We start from the raw sequence: 25,942 nt of genomic DNA, 5'->3' as shown, positions 1-25,942 counted from the left end.
CACCATTAGAGTTATGGGGCAAAAAACCTGAACATTCAAGAATATTTTACTTTTCAAAACTATAGGATAACAAGAGGAGGAAGGTGGGATGGCATTATTGGTTAAGGATGGCATCAGCATACAGTGAGAAATAATCTTGGTCCAGAAAATCAAGATTTGGAATCAGCTCAGTTGGAGCAAAGAAACAACAATGGAAAGAAGTCACTGATTGGCTGTGTTTTCCCGGCACCCTTACAATAGAAAGGCACTACCATCATCAGGTAACTTGAGGGAGAGATGTGAGGGTGTTGGAGATTGGAGGAAAGGTTTACAAGAATGGTTTCACAGGGTGGTATCATCTTCAGTTTATCTCGAGAACTGAAGCCATGACTATTTTCCTTGGGGAATAGAAGGAAAATCAGACAGGTGCTCAAAATCCTGAGGGATCTGGACATAGTATTTGGGAGAAACTGTCCCCAGTGGTGGGAGGAATAAAGAATCGTTTGACTTGGTTTGAAGATAATTGGCAAAAGCTGAAATGGTGATGTGGAGCTGAAAGATCTGGAATGACCAGTCTGAGAGAATGGTGAGAGCAGGTTCAATCGCAGCACTCAAATTGGATAATTACCTGAAAAGGAAGAATGTGCAGGGCTCTTCCTTAGAGAGTTGCCTGAAACACCACATAGAGTCATACAACATGGAAAAACCCTTCTGATCACAATTCCCAATCTAAACTAGTCCCATTTGCCTGCATGGGCCCATTTCCCTTTAAACCTTTCACATCCACGTACCTGTCTAAATGTCTTTTAAATGTTGTAATTGCGCCTGCCTCTACTACTTCCTCTGGCATCATATATGCTTCCTATATGCATCACCCTCTGTGTGAAAAGTTAGTTCCTCAGGTGGCCTCTGTTGTCACCATTCTGAGATTCTAAAAGGGAGGAACGTAAAGCAATCATGAGCATTGGAGAAAAACGTATTGGATAAGCTAATGGGACTGAAAGCAGACAAGTTCCCCGGATCTAATGGGTCTGCATCCTAGGTCTTAAAGGAAGCAACTACAGAGATAAGGAGTGCATTGGTACAAATCTGAAAATTCCTTAGGTCCCAGCAGGCTGAACAACCATGAAGACAACATCACTATTCAAGAAATGAAGGTGACATAAAGTAGAAACTATAGACCAGTTAGTTCAATATCTGTTGTTAGGAAATGCTCAAATCCATTATTAAAGATACAGCAGCAAACTGTTCAAAAAATTAAGTCTATCAAATTGTATAATAGACTTTTTGAAAGACAATTCTATTTGACATTTGTTAGGGTTCTTTGAAGATGTAACAAGCTGGGTCAATAACAGAGTACCACTGCACGCAGTGTATTTGGATGTCCCAAAGGCATTTCAGAATACACCATTTACAAGGTTAATACACAAGATGAGAACTTCTGGTTTTGAGGATAGATGGAGGGCTGAATAATTAACGTGTATCAGAGAGTTAGGAGAACAGGGTCATATTTAGGTTATTACTTATTGGAGTGATTTAGGTTCAGTGCTGTGGTTTTAACTACTTCTAAACCAGTCACATTTTGGTCTTTCAGCTGAGCAAATATATTAATTATCTGCTGTGTTTGATCATGTTCTGATGGGACATTGATTGCTGCTGACACTGATCTGTACCTGTAAGGTTCTGCAGCAAATGCTGGAGGCAATTGGGTTTTGAATGAGGTGATAGCTTTGGGTTTCCCGTGATTCTAATTTCGATCATCTTCTGCCCCATGCGTGTTTGTTAAAGAGGCTACAGTATTTCTTTAACTTGGCTGTGTGAGACTTGGCAACTGATTATTCAAACTCCAAAGTGAAGCATGCAGAGTGGTCCATGCAGTGCTTCCTTTGACCACCGTGCGAACACTTCCCAGACATGAGCTACCCAGAAAAGATTGGCTTTGGTATTCCTGGCTCGAAGGATTGTCCCAGCATGGTGTAGGTGCTTAACCAGCAGCTCAGTATCTCGGATTTTATCCTGCTCTCTGATCTTCAGCTTCTGAACACAGCCCAAGTGAAGGGGATTGAGCTTCTTAGCTTGCTGCTGTGTTATGTGCATTAACCTGTCTTAATGACGAGGATGGAGGATAACTATTACAGTCAGATGCCCTCATGAGAACAAGATGGGAAGGGAAGCTAGTTGTGCAGAGGATGTAAAGACTCAGTAAAAAGTTATAGGTAGATTAAATGAGTGGGTAAAAATGGGAAGATGGATTATAATGTGAAGTTTAATTGTCCCCTCATAAGAATTGAAAAGGAGTAGAAGATTTGAATGGAGAGTGATTGCAGAACTCAGTGGTACAGAGGGATCTCGGTGACCTCCTGCCTGATGGATAAGTTAATGTTTGATACAGCAAGCAAGGCGGAAAGCAGATGGGAACTTGCCTTTATTGCAAAAGGAATGGAATATAAAGCAGGGAAATCTTACTGCAACAGAACCAGGCCTTGGGATCATCTTCCCCACAGACTGTAGAGTCCTGGCTATTGAATTATTTGAGGCAGAGTTAGAGCAGGTTTTGATTGTAGAGGGGGTGAAGGCATTGGGGAGGACAGGCAGCAATGTGGTGTTAAGACTAGAATAAGATCAGTCCCTACCACATGAAATGGCAGAGCAGGCTCAATCGGCTGAGTGACCACACCTGCACCTAACCCCAGAATCTTTACTCCAGAGAATATGAAGCTACAGTGTGCAAAATAGTCTTGCGTTTTAGACCCACGGTAATACTGCTGTCCCAATTAATTGTGGTCAATGTGTCATTTACATTTCCCCTCAGCCGCCCACCTGCCTTGACATGCATGCGCGTGTGCATGCGCGCGCGCACACACACACACGCACCCTTGCCCAACAGACCATTCACCATCCCTCCCCTGGCCCAGGCCTGCCCAGACACTTCCACACTATCACGCATTACCCTCTGTTAGCCGACCCACTGCCCTCCTCAATGTCGACCCACGTTCTCTCCCTCTCTGCAGGCTCGCCTACACTCCTCCCCACATAACTATCCTCGTGACTTAAGAAGTTACCAGGAATTACTACCATCTCAGCCATTCAGCCTATTACCCAGCATTCCTCCCCCCCACCCCGCCCCCGAATACCCAACATACCTCCAACCATCTCACAATATTTCACTGTGCCATGATATTTTTCTGAATTAGCCACCTTTGGTCCCGTTACACCATCCTAATCCCTGTCCAGTACACAGCTTTAGCTTGCTTTGCAGAGCTCAGTGAAGCTGTTCCCACCCCTGTATCCATGCTTCTGTCCTTGCCCACCAGAGTGAGTGTGGTTCCAGTCACTCACGCAGTTTGTATATTTTCCATCTGACAGGTACAGCACTGCAAGGCACACCAACCATCCCGATTGGTCAGCTCCAGCAACATTCCCTGGCCATCCAGGGTCAACAGGGTCAGGTGGTGACCAGTCAGTCACAACAAGGACAGCAGACGGTCTTTCGCTTCCCAGCATCTGCAGGCGGACAAATAGTCTCCATTGCAGGCGAGTGTGCTTCTCTCAGCTCAGCTCAGTAAAAGTGAATGTCTTGCTGCCGATTCTGATGCTCAGAATCCAAACAGTGTCCAGTGAGAAGAGGCAGCTAGAGCCTGTAGGAGAGAGAGAGACGTCACATTACTGTGAGGTTGGGAGCATTCAACCATGGCAGAGGGGATGGGCTGATGTTAGTGACCCCGGGACAGGTGGCTGGTGGAGTCTAGGATGTGACAGACTGTAGATTAGGAGTAAGTATGGAGAGGGTTTGGGGGAGCGGGGAGGGTGAGGGTGGGTGAAGGCAGTTTGTCAAAGCCAGGCAGGAGAGGGAAAATTGGGTGGGCTAGAAGTGAGCAAGTAAGAGAGAGCGGAGGTTTAGGTGGGAGAGTGCATGGGTGGGGAGAGTGAAGGAATATGGCTAAGAAGGCCCTTTTGGATCATCTTCCATTTGTGAATCATGAAAAACTTCTGAATAATGTTTGCAGATTTCTGTCTAAAGTATTGGGGATCCTGGACTCTAGGACAAGTTCAGGCAGTTTGGCTAGGCCAACTAGCCACAAGGGAGTTGTGACTCTTATCACTGAGTGGAAAATGTGTGGCACAAACATTTTTACGAGAAGTTTCAAGATAGTATTGGACCAGATTTCCCAATGGGATTGTAGGAACTCACGGAAGAATCCATCCGCCATAACCAGTTTGGCAGTGGAGCTAAAGCATAAAGACTCTGGGTTTGCAGCAGGATAGTTAATCTTTTATACTGACAGAATATGCCATCTTTAACATCACGAAGAATTCCGACAGAAATGATTGTGAAAAAGAATTTTGACGCCAACACATTTCACATCCAATTGAGCAGAACTTTGAAACCAAAAGAGAAAATGCTGGAAAATCTCAGCAAGTCTGGCAGAATCTGTAGGGAGAGAAAAGAGTTGATGTTTTGACAAAGGGCCAGTTAGACTCGAACGTCAGCTCTTTTCTCTCCTCTCAGATGCTGCCAGACCTGCTGAGATTTTCCAGCATTTTCTCTTTTGGTTTCAGATTCCAGCATCCGCAGTAATTTGCTTTTATCCCGAGCAGAACTTTGATTGAGGTCTGAAAGAGGTGTGAGAGAGGGAAGTTCAGAGCTTTTTGGGTTGAGACAGCAAAGGCTGAGACCACAGCGGTTCAAACAGACGATGTTCTTGGGATCAGAACGAGATGAGCACAAACATTCTGAAGTGTTGTAGGGCTCAGGGACATGACGGTTAGAGAAAGGCAGGGTCAGGGTCATATAAGGCAGAGATATGAAGGGGAGAATAGGAACTGTTAGAAGGTGAACCTTGATGTGGTGAAGAGACTTGTGCTCCTCTTAATGATGAGGTTGGGTGTTCTGGACTTCCTCGCTCCTTGGAGAGCCACTAAGCGCGAGGACAGGGAGAGGTGCCAGACAATGTAGGGTCAAGAGTGGAACAAATGAACAAAGACTGTGTCCCCCAGCGCTGCAGTGGTTAGGTAGACCCAGTCATAGTGCCTTGACATTTCACTGAATTCTGAATATCCACTTGTTAAGATCGAGTAGACAATGACCAAGTCTGTCTCATTAAACAAAGCTGGAATAGGTTTAGTTTTTGGTCAGTCGTAACTGCCAGGATGTGGATGGTGGGGTATTTGGTGATGGTGATGCCATTGAATGCCGAACAGTGATCGTTAGATTGTCTTTTGTTGGAGATGGTCATTGATTGGCAGTCGTGTGGTGCGAATGTTACTTGCCACTTTTCGGCCCAAGCCAGATACTATTCAACCCTTGTTGCGTTTGCATGGACTGCTTCAGTATCAGTAAGTGCTGAACATTGTGCAATCATTGGTGAATGATTAAATTCCGTATAGTGTGGAAACAGGCCCTTCAGCCCAACAAGTCCACACCAATCCTCTGAAGAGCAACCCACCCAGACATGTTCCCCTGCATTTACCCCTAACACTATGGGCAATTTAGCTTGACCAATTCACCTAACCTGCACATCTTTGGACTGAGAGAGGAAACCAGAGCACTCAGAGGAAACCCTCGCAGACATGGGGAGAATGTGCAAACTCCACACCGTCAGTCACCCGAGGCGGGAATTGAACCCGGGTCCCTGGCGCTGTGAGGCTGTAGTGCTAATCACTGAGCCACCGTGCCGCCCCAAATATCTCGACTTCTGACCTTATGATGAAAGGAAGGTCATTGAAGCAGCTGAAGATGGTTGGGCCCAGGACACTACTCTGAGGAACTCCTGCAGAGATATCTGCAACCAAGCTGTCTGACCAACAACCACAACCATCTTCCTATGGTCAGGTATGACTCCAACCAGAGGAGAGTTCCTCCCAGTTCGCATCAACTCCAGTTTTGTGAGAGGTCCTTGCTGCCACACTCGGTCAAGTGTGATCTTGATGTCAGCGATTGTCACTCTCACCTCACCTCATCTCGCCCCTGGAATTCAGCTCTTCTGTCTGTTCTTGAACCAAGGCTGTAATGGGGTCAGGAGCTGAGTGGCCCTAGCCAAACCAAACTGGCTGCCATTGAGCAAGTTGCTGCTTGACATTGCTGTTAACAACACCTTTCATCATTTTATGGATGAATTAGTAATTACTCAGATGGAGTAATTAGCTGGATTTTTGTGCACAGGCGATATCTGGGCAATTTTCCACATTGTCGGTAGATGGCAGTGTTGTAACTGTACTGGAACAGCTCGGTTAGGGGAGTGGCAAGTTCTAGAGCACAAGTCTTCAGTACTAATGGTGGAGGTTGGCATTGGCAAGGCATCAGCCTCACCACATCATCATGACAGATGTTGGACTTTTATAGTGGAGCTGAACACTTTAACTCTGCACTTTGGAGTTCAGTGACACTTGACATTACAATATTGTTGCAAGGCTGCTTTATGCACAGGGACAGGGACCCACCTCAGGCATCAGAAGTCAGATGTTGGGATTGGAAACCACATGTTGATTTGCAAAGGGGACAATTACTGTGAAGTGCAACTCAGCATATAAGAGTCAGTGCGGTGATGCGGAAATTCTGGGCATGCATAAAGGATCTCACAGCAGAGCCTTTCTCACCACCAGCCAAAACATGTCCTGGTGCTTGTTTGAAAGTGTGGCGATGAGGCATTCTGCCAAAAGACTTTGACCAGAGAACCACTTGACAGGATCTGCCCTCTCCTGTTCCTAAAGGGTTTCAAGGACGTTATGTGCTGACCACTTTGGTCAAAGGTGTTTCTCTTAACAAATTTCTCCACAAAGGTCAGGGGATACGGAGTGAATCGAATTGGCTGGAGACTGGCATTTGTAATGCTAGGGACCACTGGAGGAGACCGATGATCGATCATTCACTTGGCATTTCTGGCTGAAGATTGTTGCAAATGCTTCAGCCTTATGTTTTACACTGATGTGCTAGGCTCTTCCATCATTGAGGATGGAGTATTTGTGCAGCCTCCTCCAACAAGTTGTTTAATCATCCACTGCTATTCACAAGTAGATGTGGCAGGAGTGGAAAACTTAGATCTGATCCATTGGTCGTAGGATCACTTAGCTCTGTCTAACACTTGCTGCTTATGCTGTTTGGTGACTTTACCAGATTGACACCTCATTTCGAAGTCTGTGAAGTGGTCACTGATTCTGTCATGTACAGAGGCTGATAAAGATGAGATTAAGTATGTTTTTCCCTTTTGTTGGTTCCCTCACCATCTGCCAAGGACCCAGTCCGGCAGCTATGTTCTTTGGGACCTGACCAGCTCTATCAGTCGTGCTGCTGCTGAGCCACTCTTGGTGGTAAACATCGAAATCCCCCACCCAGAGTACATTCTGCACCCTTTCTACCACCAGTATTTTCTTCAAAGTGTTGTTCAACATGGAGGAGAGCTGATTCATTAGCTGAGAGAGAGCACTGTGTGGAAACCAGCAGGAGGCTTCCTTACCCATGTTTAACTTAAGGGCGGTACACTGGCTCAGTGGTTAGCACAGTGCTAGGTACCCGGGTTCGATTCCAGCATTGGGCAACTGTCTGTGTGGAGTTGGCACGTTCTTCCTGCGTCTGCGTGGGTTTCCTCCCACAGTCCAAAGATGTTCAGGTTAAGTGTATTGGCCACGGTAAATTGCGCATAATGTTCAGAGATGTGTAGGCTTGGTGCATTAGCTGGGGAAATGTAGAATAGTTGGGTAGGGGAATTGTTCAGGGTGGGATGCTCTTCGGAGGGTAGGTGTGGACTTATTGGGCCAGAGATGGCCTATTTCCACACTATAGAGATCCTATGGTTCTTCTGTGACTGATGCCATAACTTCTCAATGTTGAGGACTCCCAGGGCAATTCTTTTCTGACTATATACCACTGTGCCACCTCCTCTGCTTAGCATGTCTTTCTCATGAGACAGGACATATCAGGAATCGTGATGGTGGTATCAGTCATACTCACAGAACCGTACATTGCAGAGAATGTTAGGGTGTTGCTTGAAACGTCTGTGAGACAGTTTCCCACTAGTCTGAGATGTTGGGAAGGAGGGCTTTGTTGGATTGACAGGGCTGGACTCATTAACATTCTTCCCGAGACTCCCCTGGAATGACTGACGCTCTCCCCGAGACTCCCCTGGAATGACTGACGCTCTCCCCGAGACTCCCCTGGAATGACTGACGCTCTCCCCGAGATTCCCTGGAATGACTGACGCTCTCCCCGAGACTCCCCTGGAATGACTGACGCTCTCCCCGAGACTCCCCTGGAATGACTGACGCTTTCCCTGAGACTCCCCTGCAATGACTGACGCTCTCCCCGAGACTCCCCTGCAATGACTGACCACTTCTGGGCATTCAGCAAAAACATCCGGTGCCCATTCTTATTACACTCAAGCCAAGGGTCAGTTGATATTCAATTCAGTTTTTCTTTCAATGACCAGAAATCTTGCTTCTGCAATTGAGTTCTGGATGTGTCAGTTTGAACATGACCCGATACTTTGTAAATAACTGTTAGTTCCTGTCTCTGACCCAAAATTGTTGTCAATTTGACTGGAAGCCAAATGTTGGAAATCTAAAATAAAAAACAAAAATTGCTGGATAAACTCAGCAGTTGCATCAGCATTGTGGACAGAGAGAAACAGATAACTTGTCTTGTCCATCATGATTCTCCTTAAGTATGTTTGAAGCCTTTGAGAGAAACAGAATTAAGGCTTTAAACATTCTGAAGAAGGATCGTGATGGACGAGACAAGTTAATCTGTTTCACTCACCATAGATGCTGCCAGATTTGCTGACTTTTTACAGCACCTTCAGTTTTATTCCATCATTCATTTGTATGAGATTAGTGATGAACTGTGAGCACCATTTCAGGCATAATAAGTTTCAATGACTACTCTTTGTTTAGTACTGGTCCATGCAATAAACCTTTGTGTGACAATCCAGGAACATGACATGGGAATTCTGTCTTATCAGCTTCTGATTGGAAACGTCTGTGGTCACTTTGCATGATGTGATCGCTTGCAATCATATTTGAAAAAGATTCCATTTAATGTTCAAAGCAAGAAACTACAACGTTTAAAACTATTTATGATGTCTATTTATGTTGTATGGCTACAATGGAATTGGAAAAACTGACCACTCTGGAAGCACCTTGTAAGCACTGATGCAATCTCAGAGAGCTCCCTGCAAACACTCAGACTGTTGGACAACCCTATATATACTGATAAACACAGAACATAGAAAAATACAGCGCAGGACAGGCCCTTCAGCCCTTGATGTTGCACCGATCCAAGCCCACCTAACCTACACTAGCCCACTTTCCTCCATATGCCTATCCAATACCCGTTTAAATGCCCATAAAGAGGGAGAGTCCACCACTGTTACCGGCAGGGCATTCCGTGAACTCACGACTCTCTAAAGAATCTACCCCTAACATCTGTCCTATACCTACCACCCCTTAATTTAAAGCTATGCCCCCTCGTAATATCTGACTCCATACGTGGAAAAAGGTTCTCATGGTCAACCCTATCTAAACCCCTAATCATCTTGTACACCTCTATCAAATCTCCCCTAAACCTTCTTTTCTCCAACGAGAACAGCCCCAAGTGCCTCAGCCTTTCCTCATACAATCTTCCTACCAAACTAGGCAACATCCTGGTAAACCTCCTCTGCACCTGTTCCAGTGCCTCCACATCCTTCCTATAGTATGGCGACCAAAACTGCACACAATACTCCAGATGCAGTCGCACCAGAGTCTTATACAACTGCAACATGACCTCAGGACTCCAGAACTCGATTCCTCTACCAATAAAAACCAGTACACCATACGCCTTCTTCACAGCACTATTTACCTGGGTGGCAACTTTCAGAGATCTGTGTACATGGACACCAAGATCCCTCTGCTCATCCACACTACCTAGTATCTGACCATTAGCCCAGTACTCCATCTTTTTGTTACTCTTACCAAAGTGAATCACTTCACACTTAGCGACATTGAACTCCATTTGCCACCTTTCTGCCCAGGTCTGCAGCTTATCTATATCCCGCTGTAACCTGCCACATCCTTCCTCATTGTCAACAACTCGACCAACTTTCGTATCATCCGCAAACTTGCTCACCCAACCTTCGAACCCCTCCTCCAGGTCATTTATAAAAATGACAAACAGCAATGGTCCCAAAACAGATCCTTGCGGAACACCGCTGGTAACTGCACTCCAAGATGAACCTATATCATCAACTACTACCCTCTGTCTTCTTCCAGCCAGCCAATTCCTAATCCAAACCTCTAACGCACCCTCAATGCCATACCTCCATATTTTTTGCAGTAGCCTACCATGGGGACCCTCTGCAAATCTTGACACACTCCATGCTCTGACCATCTGTAAATACTGACACACTCCTGGGAACACCCTGTAAATACTGACACACTCCTGGGAACACCCTCTAAATACTGACACACTCCTGGGAACACCCTCTAAATACTGACACACTCCTGGGAACACCCTCTAAATACTGACTCACTCCTGGAAACACCCTGTAAATACTGACACACTCCTGGTGACACCCTGTAAATACTGACACACTCCTGGTGACACCCTGTAAATACTGACACACTCCTGGTGACACCCTGTAAATACTGACACACTCCTGGTGACACCCTGTAAATACTGACACACTCCTGGTGACGCCCTGTAAATACTGACACACTCCTGGTGACGCCCTGTAAATACTGGCACACTCCTGGAAACATCCTGTAGATACTGACACACACCTGGTGACGCTCTATAAATACTGACGCACTCCTGGAAAGACCCTGTAAAAACTGACACACTCCTGGAAAGACCCTGGAAATACTGACACGCTCCTGGGAACACCCTGTAAATTCTGATACACTCCTGGTGACACCCCATAAATACTGACACAATCCCGGTGATGCCCCTTAATTATGGACACACTCCTGGTGACACCTGTAAATACTTGCACACTCTTCGTGATGACCCGTAAATACTGACACGCTCCTGGTGACCCCCGATAAATACTGGCACAGTCCTGGACACCCCCGTAAATACTGGCACAGTCCTGGACACCCCCGTAAATACTGAGACACTCCTGGTGACACCCCGTAAATACTGACGCACTCCTGGGAACACACTGTAAATCCTGACACGCTCCTGGAAACACCTTGTAATACTGACACACTCCTGGTGACGCCCGGTAAATACTGGCACTTCTGGAAAGACCCTGTAAATACTGACACGCTGCTGGAAACACCCTGTAAATACTGACACATTCCTGGTGACGCCCTGTAAATACTGGCACACTCCTGGTGACGTCGCATAAATAATGACACACCCCTGGAAATACCCTGTAAATACTGACAAACTGCTGGTGACGCCCTGTAAATATTGACACACACCTGGTGATGCACTGTAAATACTGGCACACTCCTGTAAACCACCTGTAAATACTGACACACTCCTGGAAATACCCCCTAAAAATAATGACACACTCCTGGTGATGACCCGTATATACTGACACACTCCTGGGAATGCCCTGTAAATACTGACACACTCATGGTGATGACCCGTATATACTGACACACTACTGGGAACACCCTGTAAATACTGACACACTCCTGGAAACATCCTGAAAATACTGACACACTCCTGGAGACGCCCTGTAAATACTGACACACTCCTGGTGATGCCGCATATATACTGACACGCTCCTGGTGGCGACCCACAAATACTGACACTTGCACAGCGACACCCTGTAAATACTGACACCTGCTCGGAGATTCCCCGTAAATACTGACAGATTTCAGGTGACGCCCCATAAATACTGACACACTCCTGGAAATGCCCTGTAAATAATGACACACTCCTGGACACACCCCGTAAATACTGACACACTCCGTAAATACTGACACACTCCTGGAAACATCCTGAAAATACTGACACACTCCTGGTGATGCCCTGTAAATACTGACACATTACTAGTGATGCCCTGTAAATACTGACACACTGCTGGAAAGACCCTGTAAATACTGACACACTCCTGGAGACGCCCTGTAAATAATGACACACTCCTGGACACACCCCGTAAATACTGACACACTCCGTAAATACTGACACACTCCTGGAAACATCCTGAAAATACTGACACACTCATGGTGATGCCCTGTAAATACTGACACATTACTAGTGATGCCCTGTAAATACTGACACACTGCTGGAAAGACCCTGTAAATACTGACACACTCCTGGAGACGCCCTGTAAATACTGACACACTTCTGGTGACGCCGCATATATACTGACACGCTCCTGGTGGCGACCCACAAATACTGACACTTGCACAGCGACACCCTGTAAATACTGACACACTGCTGGAAAGACCCTGTAAATACTGACAAACTCCTGGTGACGCCCTGTAAATACTGGCACACTCCTGGTGACGTCGCATAAATAATGACACACCCCTGGAAATACCCTGTAAATATTGACACACTCCTGGTGATGCACTGTAAATACTGACACACTCCTGTAAATACTGACACACTCCTGGTGACGCCCTGTAAATGCTGACACACTCCTGGGAACACTCTGTAAATACTGACACACTCCTGGAAATACCCCCTAAATACTGACACACTTCTGATCGCACCCTGTAAATACTGACACATTCCTGGTGACGCTCTGTTATTTCTGGCATATTCCTGATGACGCCCGTATATACTGACGCACAGCTGGAAACACTCTGTAAATACTGACACACTCCGGGAAATACCCTGTAAATACTGACACACTCCTGGTGACGCCCTGTAAATACTGACACACTCCTGGTGACGACCCACAAATACTGACACTTGCACAGCGACGCCCTGTAAATACTGACACCTGCTCGGAGATTCCCCGTAAATACTGACAGATTTCCGGTGACGCCCCATAAATACTGACACACTCGTGGAAATGCCCTGTAAATAATGACACACTCCTGGACACACCCCGTAAATACTGACACACTCCTGGAAAGACCCTGTAAATACTGACACACTACTGGTGACCCCCCATATACTGACACGCTCCTGGTGGTGACCCACAAATACTGACACTTGCCCAGTGACGCCCTGTAAATACTGACACCTTCTAGGAGTCTCCCCGTAAATACTGACACATTCCAGGTGACGCTCTGTAAATACTGACACTCCTGGAAACACCCTGTAAATACTGGCACACTCCTGGTGACGCTCCGTAAATACTGGCACACTCCTGGTAACGCTCCGTAAATACTGGCATCCTCCTGGTGACGCTCTGTAAATACTGACACATTCCTGATGACGCCCGTAAACACTGACGCACAGCTGGAAACACCCTGTAAATACTGACACACTCCTGGTGACGCTCTGTAAATACTGGCACACTCATGCTGATGCTACATAAACACTGGCACACTCCTGGTAACACCTTGTAAATACTGACACACTCCTGGTGACACTCTGTAAATTCTGGCATATTCCTGATGAAGCCCGTAAATACTGACGCACAGCTGGAAACACTCTGTAAATACTGACACACTCCTGGTGACGCCCCATAAATGCAGACACACTCCTGGTGACGCCCCGTGGATACCGACACACTCCTGGAAACACGCTGTAAATAATGACATACTCCTGGTGACACCTGAAGATACTGACACACTCCTGGAAACATCCAGTAAATACTGACACATTCCTGGTAACACCTGTAACACTCCTGAAGACGCCCTGTAAATACTGACATGTATCCGGTGAGGCCCTATAAATACTGACACGCTCTAGGGAACACCCCGTAAATACTGACACACTCCTGATGACGCCCCATAAATTCTGACACACTCCAGGTGACGCCCCATATATACTGACACACTCCTGGACACATCCCATAAATATTGACACAATCCTGGTGACGCCTCGTAAATTCTGACACTCTCCAGGGAGCACCCCGTAAATATTGACACTATCCTGGTGACGCCCCGTAAGTACTGACACACTCCTGGACACATCCCGTAAATAATGACACACTCCTGGACACACCCCTTAAATACTGACACACTCCTGGTGACACCCCATAAACCCTGACACACTCCTGAAAACACCCAGTAAATACTGACCCACTCCTGGTGACGCCCCGTGGATACTGACACACTCCTGGAAACACCCAATAAATACCGACACATTCCTGGTGACACCCCATAAGTACTGAAACACTCCTGGTGATTCCCCGGAAATACTGACCTGTACCCGGTGAGGTCCCGTAAATGTTGACACGCTCTTGGAAGCACCCTGTAAATACTGACACCCTCCTGGAGACGCCCTGAATATATTGAGTCCTGGAACATCCAGTAAATGCTGACATGCTCTAGGGAACACCCCGTAAATACTGACACACTTGTGATGACCCTCCATAAATACTGACACACACTTGGTGACGTCCCGTAAATTCTGACACACTCCTGGTGACGCCCCATAAATACTGACACACTCCTGGACAGATGCCGTAACTAATGACACAATCCTGATGGTGCACCATAAATACTGGCGCACTCCTGGTGACACTCTGGAAATACTGACATACTCCTGGAAACACCCTGTAAATACTGGCACACTCCTGCTGATGCTACGTAAATACTGGCACCCTCTTGGAAACACCCTGGAAATACTGGCACACTCCTGGTAACGCTCCGTAAATACTGGCATCCTCCTGGTGACGCTCTGTAAATACTGACACATTCCTGATGACGCCCGTAAATACTGACGCACAGCTGGAAACACCCTGTAAATACTGACACACTCCTGGTGACGCTCTGTAAATACTGGCACACTCATGCTGATGCTACATAAATACTGGCACACTCCTGGTAACACCTTGTAAATACTGACACACTCTTGGTGACACTCTGTAAATTCTGGCACATTCCTGATGACGCCCGTAAATACTGACGCACAGCTGGAAACACTCTGTAAATACTGACGCACTCCGGGAAACACCCTGTAAATACTGACACACTCCTGGTGACGCCCTGTAAATACTGACACACTCCTGGTGATGCTCCGTAAATACTGGCACACTCCTGCTGATGCTACATAAATACTGGCATCCTCCTGGTGACGCTCTGTAAATTCTGGCATATTCCTGATGATGCCCGTAAATACTGACGCACAGCTGGAAACACTCTGTAAATACTGACACACTCCGGGAAACTCCCTGTAAAGACTGACACGCCCCTCGTGACACCCCGTAAATCCTGACACATTCCTGATGACGCTCCGTAAATACTGACCCACTCCTGGAAACACCATGTAAATAATGACAGTCCTGGTGATGCCCCGTAGATACTGACACACTCCTGGAAACACCTTGTAAATACCGACACATTCCTGGTGACACCCCATACGTGCTAATACACTCCTGGAAACACCCCGTAAATAGTGACACACTCCTGGTGACGCCCCGTGGATACCGACACACTCCTGGAAACACACTGTAAATAATGACATACTCCTGGTGACACCCGTAGATACTGACACACTCCTGGAAACACCCAGTAAATACCGACACATTCCTGGTGACACCCTGTAAGTACTGACACACTCCTGAAGACGTCCTGTAAATACTGACCTGTATCCGGTGAGGCCCTGTAAATATTGACACGCTCTAGGGAACACCCCGTAAATACTGACATACTCCTGGTGACGTCCCGTAATTTCTGACACACTCCTGGAAACACCCCGTAAATATTGACACACTCCTGGTGACGCCCCATATATACAGACACTCTCCTGGACACATCCCGTAAATAATGACACAATCCTGGTGATGCCCCACAAGTACTGACACACTGCTGGAAACACCCCGTAAATACTGACACACTCTTGGAAACACCCAGTAAATACTGACACACCTCTGTTGACGCCCTGTAAGTACTGACACACTCCTGGTGATGCCCCCTAAATACTGACACACTCCTGGAAACACGCTGTAAATACTGACACGTTCCTAGTGACGCTCCGTAAATAATGACACAATCCTGGTGATGCCCCGTAGATACTGACACACTCCTGGAAACGCCTTGTAAATACTGACACATTCCTGGTGACACCCCGTATGTGCTGATACACTCCTGGAAACACCCCATAAACACTGACACACTCCTGGTGACGCCCCGTGGATACCGACACACTCCTGGAAACACCCTGTATATAATGACATACTCCTGGTGACACCCGTAGATACTGACACACTCCTGGAAACACCCAGTAAATACTGACACATTCCCGGTGATACCTGTAAGTACTGACACACTCCTGAATTCGCCCTGTAAATACTGACCTGTATCCGGTGAGGCCCTGGAAATATTGACACGCTCTAGGGAACATCCCGTAAATACTGACATACTCCTGATGACGCCCCATAAATACTGACACACTCCTGGTGACGCCCCGTAAATTCTGACACACTCCTGGTGGCGCCGCATAAATACTGACACACTCCCGGACACATCCCGTAAATAATGACACAATCCTGGAAACACCCCGTAAATACTGACACACTCCTGGAAACACCCCGTAAATACTGACACACTCCTGGAAACACCCCGTAAATACTGACACTCCTGGTGGTGCCCTGTAAATACTGACACACTCCTGGTGATGCTCCCGTAAATACTGACACACTCCCGGACACATCCCGTAAATACTGACACACTCCTGGTGGTGCCCTGTAAATACTGACACACTCCTGGTGGTGCCCTGTAAATACTGACACACTCCTGGTGATGCTCCCGTAAATACTGGCACACTCCTGATGACGCTCTGTAAATACTGGCGCACTCCTGGTGACGCTCTGTAATTACTGACACACTCCCTGGTGACGCCCTGTAAATACTGATACATTCCTGGTGGTGCCTGTAAATACTGGTACACTCCTGAAGACGCCCCGTAAATACTGACGCACACCTGGAACACCCTATAAATACTGATGCGCTCCAGGTGACGCCCTGTATATACTGACAGTCTCCTGGAAACACCTGATAACTACTGACACACTCCTGGTTACGCCCCGTAAGTACTGGCGCACTCCTGGTGATGCTCCGTAAATACTGACACACTCCTGGAAACACCCTGTAAATACTGACATACTCCTGGAAACACCCTGTAAATACTGACACACTCCTGATGACGCCCCATAAATACTGACACTCCTGGAAATACCCCGTAAATAATGACACAATCCTGGTGACACCCCATAGATACTGGCACATTCCTGGAAACACACCATAAATAATGACACATTCCTGGTGACACCCCATAGATACTGACACACTCCTGGAAACACCTTGTAAATACTGACACGTTCCTGGTGACACCCCGTACGTGCTGACACACTCCTGGGAACACCCCGTAAATACTGACACACTCCTGGTGATGCCCTGTAAATACTGACACACTCCTGGAAACATGCCATAAGTACTGATACACTCCTGGAGACGTCCTGTATATACTGACACATTCCTGGAAACACCCTGTAAATACTGACACACTTCTGGAGAAGCCCTGTATATCCTGACTCCCTCCTGTTGGTGCTCCATAAATACTGGCACACTCCTGAAGACGCCCTGTAAATACTGACACACTCCTGGTGGTGCTCCATAAATATTGGCACACTCATGGTGACACTCTGAAGATACTGACACACTCCTGTAAACACCCCATAAATACTGACACACTCCTGGTGATGCCCTGTAAATACTGGCACACTCCTGGAAACACCCTGTAAATACTGACACATTCCTGTGGATGCCCTGTAAATATTGACACACTCCTGGTGATGCCCTGTAAATACTGACACACTCCTGATGACACCCCATAAATCATGACACTCACCTGCTGATGCCCTGTAAATACTGACACTTCTGGAAAGACCCCATAAATACTGACACACACCTGGAAACACACTAAGTCATGACACACTCCTGGTGACGCCCCGTAAACACTGACACACTCCTGGAAACATCCTGTAAATACTGACACTCCTGAAAACACCGTGTAAGTACTGACACACTCCTGGTGACGCCCCGTAGATACTGACACACTCCTGGTGACGCTCCGTAAATACTGACACAGTCCTGGAACCACCCTGCTAATACTGACGCATTTCTGGTGTCACCTGTAAATACTTACACACTCCTGGTGACACCTGTAAATACTGGCACACTCTGGTGTCCGGCGGTAAATACTGACACTCTCCTGGAAACACCCTGTAAATACTAACACACTCCTGGACACACCCTGTAAATAATGAAACATTCCTGATGATGCCCTGTAAATACTGACACTCTCCTGGAAACATCCCATAAATACTGACACACTCCTGGAAACACCTTGTAAATACTGACACACTCCTGGGGATGCCCTGTAAATACTGACACACTCCTGGACACAACCTGTAAATACGAACACGCTCCTGATTACACCCTGTAAATACTGACACACACTTGGACACACCCCGTAAATAATGAAACATTCCTGATGATGCCCTGTAAATACTGACACGCGTCTGGTGACACCCTGTAAATACTGACACACTCCTGGACAAATCCTGTAAATACTAACACGCTCCTGGTGACACCCTGTAAATACTGACACACTCCTGGATAAATCCTGTGAATACTGACGCACTCCTGGTGACACCCCATAAATACTGACACACTCCTGGGAACACCCTGTAAATACTGACATGTGCCTGGGAACACCCAGTAAATACTGACAGATTCCTAGTGACGCCTGTGTATACTGACACACTCCTGGTGACAACCCGTAAATACTGACACACTCTCGGTGATGCCCCCCTAAATACTGACACACTCCTGGGAACACCCTGTAAATACTGACAGACTCCTGGAAACACCCCGTAAATACTGACGCACTCCTGGAAACACCCCGTAAATATTGACGCACTCCAGGAAACACCCTGTAAATACTGACACACTTGTGGAAACCTTTGGGTAAAAAGTGAGGTCTGCAGATGCTGGAGATCACAGTTGAAAATGTGTTGCTGGTTAAAGCACAGCAGGTTAGGCAGCATCGATTTTTCGATGAAGGGCTTGTGCCCGAAACGTCGAATTTCCTATTCCTTGGATGCCGCCTAACCTGCTGTGCTTTAACCAGCAACACATTTTCAACACCTGTGGAAACACCCTGTAAATGCTGACATACTCCTGGTGACACCCTGCAAATACTTACCCGCTCCTGGGTGCACTCTGTAAATACTGATACGTGCCTGGGAACATCCCGTAAATACTGACACACTCCTGGTGACCCCTGTAAATACTGGCACGCCCCTGCACCCATGCTATAAATACTGACACGCTCCTGGTGACACCCTGTAAATGCTGACATGCTCCTGGGAATACGCTGTAAATACTGACACACTCCTGGTGACACCCCGTAAATACTGACGCGCTCCTGGGAACACCCTGTAAATACTGACACACTCCTGGTGACGCCTTGTAAATACTGACGCGCTCCTGGGAATACGCTGTAAATACTGACACGCTCCTGGGAACACCCTGTAAATACTGACAAGCACCTGCATACACCCTGTTAATACTGACAAACTCCTGGAAACAGCCTGTAAAGACTGACACGCTCCTGGTGACGCCCTGTAAATACCGGCGCACCCCTGGGAACACAGTGTAAATACTGAAACACTCCCTATTGACGCCCTGTAAATACTGACATGCTCCTGGAAACAACCTGTAAATACTGACACACTCCTGGAAACACCCTGTAAATACTGACACGCTCCTGGTGACGCCCCGTAAATACTGACATGCTCCTGGAAATACCCCGGAAATACTGACACGCTCCTGGAAACACGCCGTAAATACTGACACACTCCTGGAAACAATCTGGAAATACTGACACACGGCTGGTGACGCCCTGTAAATGGTGACGCCCTGTAAATACTGACACGCTCCTGGAAACACCCCGTAAATACTGACACGCTCCTGGGAGAACCCTGTAAATACTGATACACTCCTGGTTACACCCTGTAAATACTGACACAATCCTGCGAACACCCTGTAAATACTAACATGCTCCAGGGAACACCCTGTAAATACTGACACACTCCAAGAAAGACCCTGTAAATTCTGACACACTCCTGGAAAGATCCAGTAAATACTGACACACACCTGGTGACGCCCTGCACATACTACACACTCCTGAGAGCACCCTGTAAATACTGACACACTTCTGGGAACACCTTGTAAATACTGACACCCTCCTGGGAGCACCCTGTAAATACTGACACACTCCTGGGAACACCCTGTAAATACTGACATGCTCCTGGGAACACGCTGTAAATACTGACATGCTCCTGGGAACACGCTGTAAATACTGACACACTTCTGGGAACACCCTGTAAATACTGACCCTGTCCTGGGAACACCCTGCAAATACTGACACGCTCCTGGGAACGTGCTGTAAATACTGACACGCTCCTGGGAACGTGCTGTAAATACTGACACGCTCCTGGGAACACGCTGTAAATACTGACACACTCCTGGAAACACCCTGTAAATACTGACACACTCCTGGAAACAACCTGTAAGTAATGACACACTCCTGGAAACACCCTGTACATACTGACATGCTCCTGGAAACAATCTGTAAATACTGACATGCTCCTGGGAACACGCTGTAAATACTGACACGTTCCTGAGAACACCCTGTAAATACTGACACCCTATTGGGAACAACCTGTAAATACTGACACACTCCTGGTGACGCCCTGTCAATACTGACTGACTTCTTGAAACAATCTGTAAATGCTGACACACTCCTGGTGATGCCCTGTAAATATTGACACACTCCTGGGAGTACCCTGTAAATATTGACACGTTCCTGGGAACACCCTCTAAATACTGACATACTCCTGGAAACACCCAGTAAATACTGACACACACCTGGTGATGCCCTGTAAATACTGACACACACCTGATGACTCCCTGCACATACTGACACACTCCTGGTGACGCCTGTAATACTGACCCACTCCTAGTGACGCCCCGTAAATACTGACACACACCTGGACACATCCCGTAAATACTGACACACTCCTGATGACGCCCTGTAAATACTGACACGCTCCTGGGAGCACCCCGTAAATACTGACACACCCCTGTTGACGCCCTGTAAATACTGACACGCTCCTGGGAGCACCCGTAAATACTGACACGCTCCTGGGAGCACCCCGTAAATACTGACACACCCCTGTTGACGCCCTGTAAATACTGACACACACCTGGTTATGCCCTGTAAATACTGACACACTCCTGGAAACACCCCGTAAATACTGACATGGTCCCAGAAACCATCTGTTTCACTCCTGGTGACGCCCTGTAAATACTGACCCACTCCTAGTGACGCCCCGTAAATACTGACACACACCTGGACACATCCCGTAAATACTGACACGCTCCTGGTGATGCCCCGTAAATACTGACACACACCTGGACACGCTGTAAATACTGATCCACTCCTGGTGAAGTCCTGTAAATGCTGACACGCTCCTGGAAATACCCCGTAAATACTGACACACTCCTGGACACACCCTGTAAATACTGACACACACCTGGTGACGCCCTGCACGTACTGACATACTCCTCGAAACACCCAGTAAATACTGACACACACCTCAACACAGCTGTAAATACTGACATGCTCCTGAGAGCACCCTGTAAATACTGACACGCACCTGGGAACAATCTGTAAATACTGACATACTCCTGGTGACGACCTGTAAATACTGACCCACTTCTGGGAAACCCTGTAAATACTGACACACTCCTGGAAACACCCTGTAAATACTGACACACTCCTGGTGACGCCCTGTAAATACTGACACACTCCTGGAAACAACCTGTAAGTATATAGAACATCGAACAATACAGCACAGAACAGGCCCTTTGGCCCACGATGTTATGCCGAACATTTGTCCTAGCTTTAGCACCTACCAATGTACCTATCCAATTGCTGCTTAAAGGTCGCCAAAGTTTATGACACTGCCACTCCAATAAGTCTACCATGGGGAACCTTATCAAATGCCTTACTAAAATCCAAGTACGCTACATCCACTGCTCTACCCTCATCCACATGCTTGGTCACCTCCTCAAAGAATTCAATAAGGCTTGTAAGGCAAGACCTACCCCTCACAAATCCGTGCTGGCTGTCCCTAATCAAGCAGTGTCTTTCCAGATACTCATAAATCCTATCCCTCAGTACCCTTTCCATTACTTTGCCTACCACTGAAGTAAGACTAACTGGCCTGTAATTCCTGGGGTTATCCCTATTCCCTTTTTTGAACAGGGGCACAACATTCGCCACTCTCCAGTCCCCTGGTACCACCTCAGTTGACAGTGAAGACGAAAAGATCATTGCCAACGGCTCTGCAATTTCCTCTCTTGCTTCCCACATAATCCTAGGATATATCCCGTCAGGCCCGGGGACTTGTCTATCCTCAAGGTTTTCAAAATGCCCAACACATCTTCCTTCCTAACAAGTATTTCCTCTAGCTTACCAGTCCGTTTCATACTCTCCTCTTCAACAATACGGTCCCTCTCATTTGTAAATACTGAAGAAAAGTACTCATTCAAGACCTCTCCTATCTCTCCCAACTCAATACACAGTCTCCAAGTACTGTCCTTGATCGGACCTACCCTCGTTCTCGTCATACTCATGTTTCTCACATACGCATAAAAGGCCTTGGGGTTATCCTTGATCCTACCCATCAAAGATTTTTCATGCCCTCTCTTAACTCTCCAAATCCATTTCTTCAGCTCCATCCTGGCTATCCTGTATCCCTCCAACGCTCTGTCTGGTCCTTGTTTCCTCAACCTTATGTAAGCCTCTTCCTTCCTCTTTACTAGACATTCAGCCTCCCTCGTCAACCAAGGTTCCCTCACATGACCATCTCTTTCCTGCCTGACAGGTACATACATATCAAGGACACGTCGTATCTGCTCCTTGAAAAAGTTCCACATTTCAACCACATCCTTCCCTGACAGCCTATGCTCCCAACTTATGCTCCTCAGATCTTGTCTTGCAGCATCGTATTTACCCTTCCCCCAATTGTAAAACCTGCCGTGTTGCACACACCTATCCCTCTCCATAACCAAGGTGAAAGTCACAGAATTGTGGTCACCATCACCAAAATGCTCACCCACTAACAAGCCCATTACTTGTCCTGGTTCGTTACCAAGTACCAAATCCAATATGGCCTCCCCTCTGGTCGGACAATCTACATACTGAGTTAGAAAAGCTTCCTGGACATACTGCACAAACACCACCCCGTCCAATCTACTTGATCTAAAGAGCTTCCAATCAATATTTGGGAAGTTGAAATCGCCCATGACTACGACCCTGTGGCTTCTGCACCTTTCCAAAATCTGTTTCCCAATCTGTTTCTCCACATCTCTGCTGCTATTGGGGGGGCCTATAGTAAACATCCAACAAGGTGACTGCTCCTTTCCTATTTCTGACTTCAGCCCATACTACCTCCAAAGGCAGATCCCCCTCGAACTGCCTTTCTGCAGCCATTACACTATTTCTAATTAGCAACGCCACACCCCCTCCTTTTTTACCATCCTCCCTAATCTTACTGAAACATCTGTAACCTGGAATCTCCAACAACCATTCCTGTCCCTCTTCTATCCACGTTTCTGTGATGGCCACAACATCGTAGTCCCAGGTACCGATCCACGCCTTAAGTTCACCCACCTTATTTCTGATACTCCTTGCGTTGAAGTATACGCACTTGCACCCATCTCTGTGTCCACAAGTATTCCCTGTCAGTGCTACCTTCTCCACAGCCTCCCTACATTCTCGGACAACCTGAAAAACAGCTAACCTACTTGCTGGACTACAAGTCCAATTCCCATCCCCCTGCCAAATTAGTTTTAACCCCCCCCCCCCGAAGAGTGCTAGCAAACCTACCTCCCAGGATATTGGTGCCCTTCTGGTTCAGATGCAACCTGTCCTGCTTGTACAGGTCCTACCTTCCCCAAAATGCAGTCCAATTGTCCAAATACCTGAACCCTCCCTCCTACACCATCCTTGCAGTCACGTGTTCAACTGCACTCTCTCCCCATTCCATGCCTCACTGTCACATGGCACCGCCAACAACCCAGAAATGACGACTCTAGCTTTTAACTTACAGCCTAACTCCCTGAGCTCCTGAATGACCTCCCCACCCCTCTTCCTACCTATGTCGTTGGTGTCAATGTGCACCACGACTTCTGGCTGCACACCCTCCCCCTTAAGGATTCTGAAGACACGGTCCTGGTGACACCCTGTAAGTACTGACACACTTCTGGAAACAACTTGTAAATACTGACGCTATCCTGGTGATGTCCTGTAAATACTGACACGCTCCTGGAAGCAACCTGTAAATGTTGATACACTCCGGGAAACACCCTGTAAACACTGACACACCTTTGGTGATGCCCGTAAAATACTGATACACTCCTGGAAACACCCCGTAAATACTGACACACTCCTGGTGATGCACTGTAAATACTCACGCACTCGTGGTGACCCCCTATAAATACTGACACACCCTGGATACACACTGTAAGTACTGACACACTCCTGGAAACATTCAGTAAATACCGACACACTCCTGGAGACGCCCTGTAAATACTGACACGCTCCAGGGAGCACCCCGTAAATACTGACACATTCCTGGTGACGTCCCATAAATACTGACATACTCCTGGTGACGTCCCGTAAATACTGACATACTCCTGGTGACGTCCCGTAATTTCTGACACACTCCTGGAAACACCCCATAAATACTGACACACTCCTGGACACTTCCCATAAATAATGACACACTCCTGGTGACGCCCCCTAAGCACCAACACACTCCTGGACACACCCCGTAAATAATGACACACTCATGGTGACGCCCCGTAAGTACTGACACACTCTTGGACACACCCGTAAATGCTGACACACTCCTGGTGACGCTCCATAAATACTGACACACTCTAGGTGACGTCCTGTTAATACTGACACATTCCTGAAAACATTCCAAAAATACTGACACACTCCTGGACACATCCCGTAAATATTGACACACTCCTGGTGACGCCCCGTAAGTACTGACACACTCCTGGACAACTCCCGTAAATAATATCACACTCCTGGACACATCCTGTAAATAATGTCACACTCCTGGACACATCCTGTAAATAATGTCACACTCCTGGACACACTCCTTAAATACTGACACACTCCTTGTGACACCCCGTAAACCATGACACACTCCTGAAAACACCCAGTAAATACTGACCCACTCCTGGTGACGCCCCGTGGATACTGACACACTCCTGGAATCACCCAGTAAATACCGACACATTCCTGGTGACACCCCGTAAGTACTGACACACTTCTGGTGACGCCCTGTAAATATTAACCTGTATCCGGTGAGGCCCCGTAAATGTTGACACACTCCTGGAAACATGCCATATATACTGACACACTCCTGGAGACGCCCTGTATATACTGACACACTCCTGGAGACGCCCTGTATATACTGACACACTCCTGGAGACGCCCTGTATATACTGACACTCCTGGAAACACCCAGTAAATGCTGACACGCTCTAGGGAACACCCCGTAAATACTGACACACTCCTGATGACGCCCCATAAATACTGACACACTCCTGGTGAAGCCCTGTAAATACTGACACACTCCTGGAAACACCCCGTAAATATTGACACACTCCTGCACACACCCTGTACATAATGAAACATTCCTGATGATGCCCTGTAAATACTGACACTCTCTTGGAAACATCCGATAAATACTGACACTCCTGGGGATGCCCTGTAAATACTGACACACTCCTGGAAACATCCCATAAATAATGAAAC

At 47.1% G+C, this 25,942-nt stretch overlaps 1 protein-coding gene across 3 annotated transcripts in view; it reads left to right on the top strand.

The window, feature by feature from the left end:
- Positions 1-25,942, top strand: part of LOC132836248 (serum response factor-like) — a 104,121-nt gene that overhangs the window by 53,505 nt on the left and 24,674 nt on the right. For 2 of the 3 annotated variants that reach the window (XM_060855620.1, XM_060855606.1), the window contains exon 4: positions 3,346-3,513. The exons of the other annotated variant lie outside the window; for it this stretch is intronic. In XM_060855620.1, coding sequence (XP_060711603.1) covers positions 3,346-3,513 — 168 coding nt within the window. The remainder of the gene's footprint in view (positions 1-3,345; positions 3,514-25,942) is intronic. 3 annotated transcript variants of the gene reach the window in all.

This window comes from Hemiscyllium ocellatum, chromosome 3, assembly GCF_020745735.1.
Source record: "Hemiscyllium ocellatum isolate sHemOce1 chromosome 3, sHemOce1.pat.X.cur, whole genome shotgun sequence".
Classification (NCBI taxonomy): Eukaryota; Metazoa; Chordata; class Chondrichthyes; order Orectolobiformes; family Hemiscylliidae; genus Hemiscyllium; species Hemiscyllium ocellatum.
Note: the sequence above shows the minus strand (reverse complement) of the source record. Positions and strands in the feature narration are given on the sequence as shown.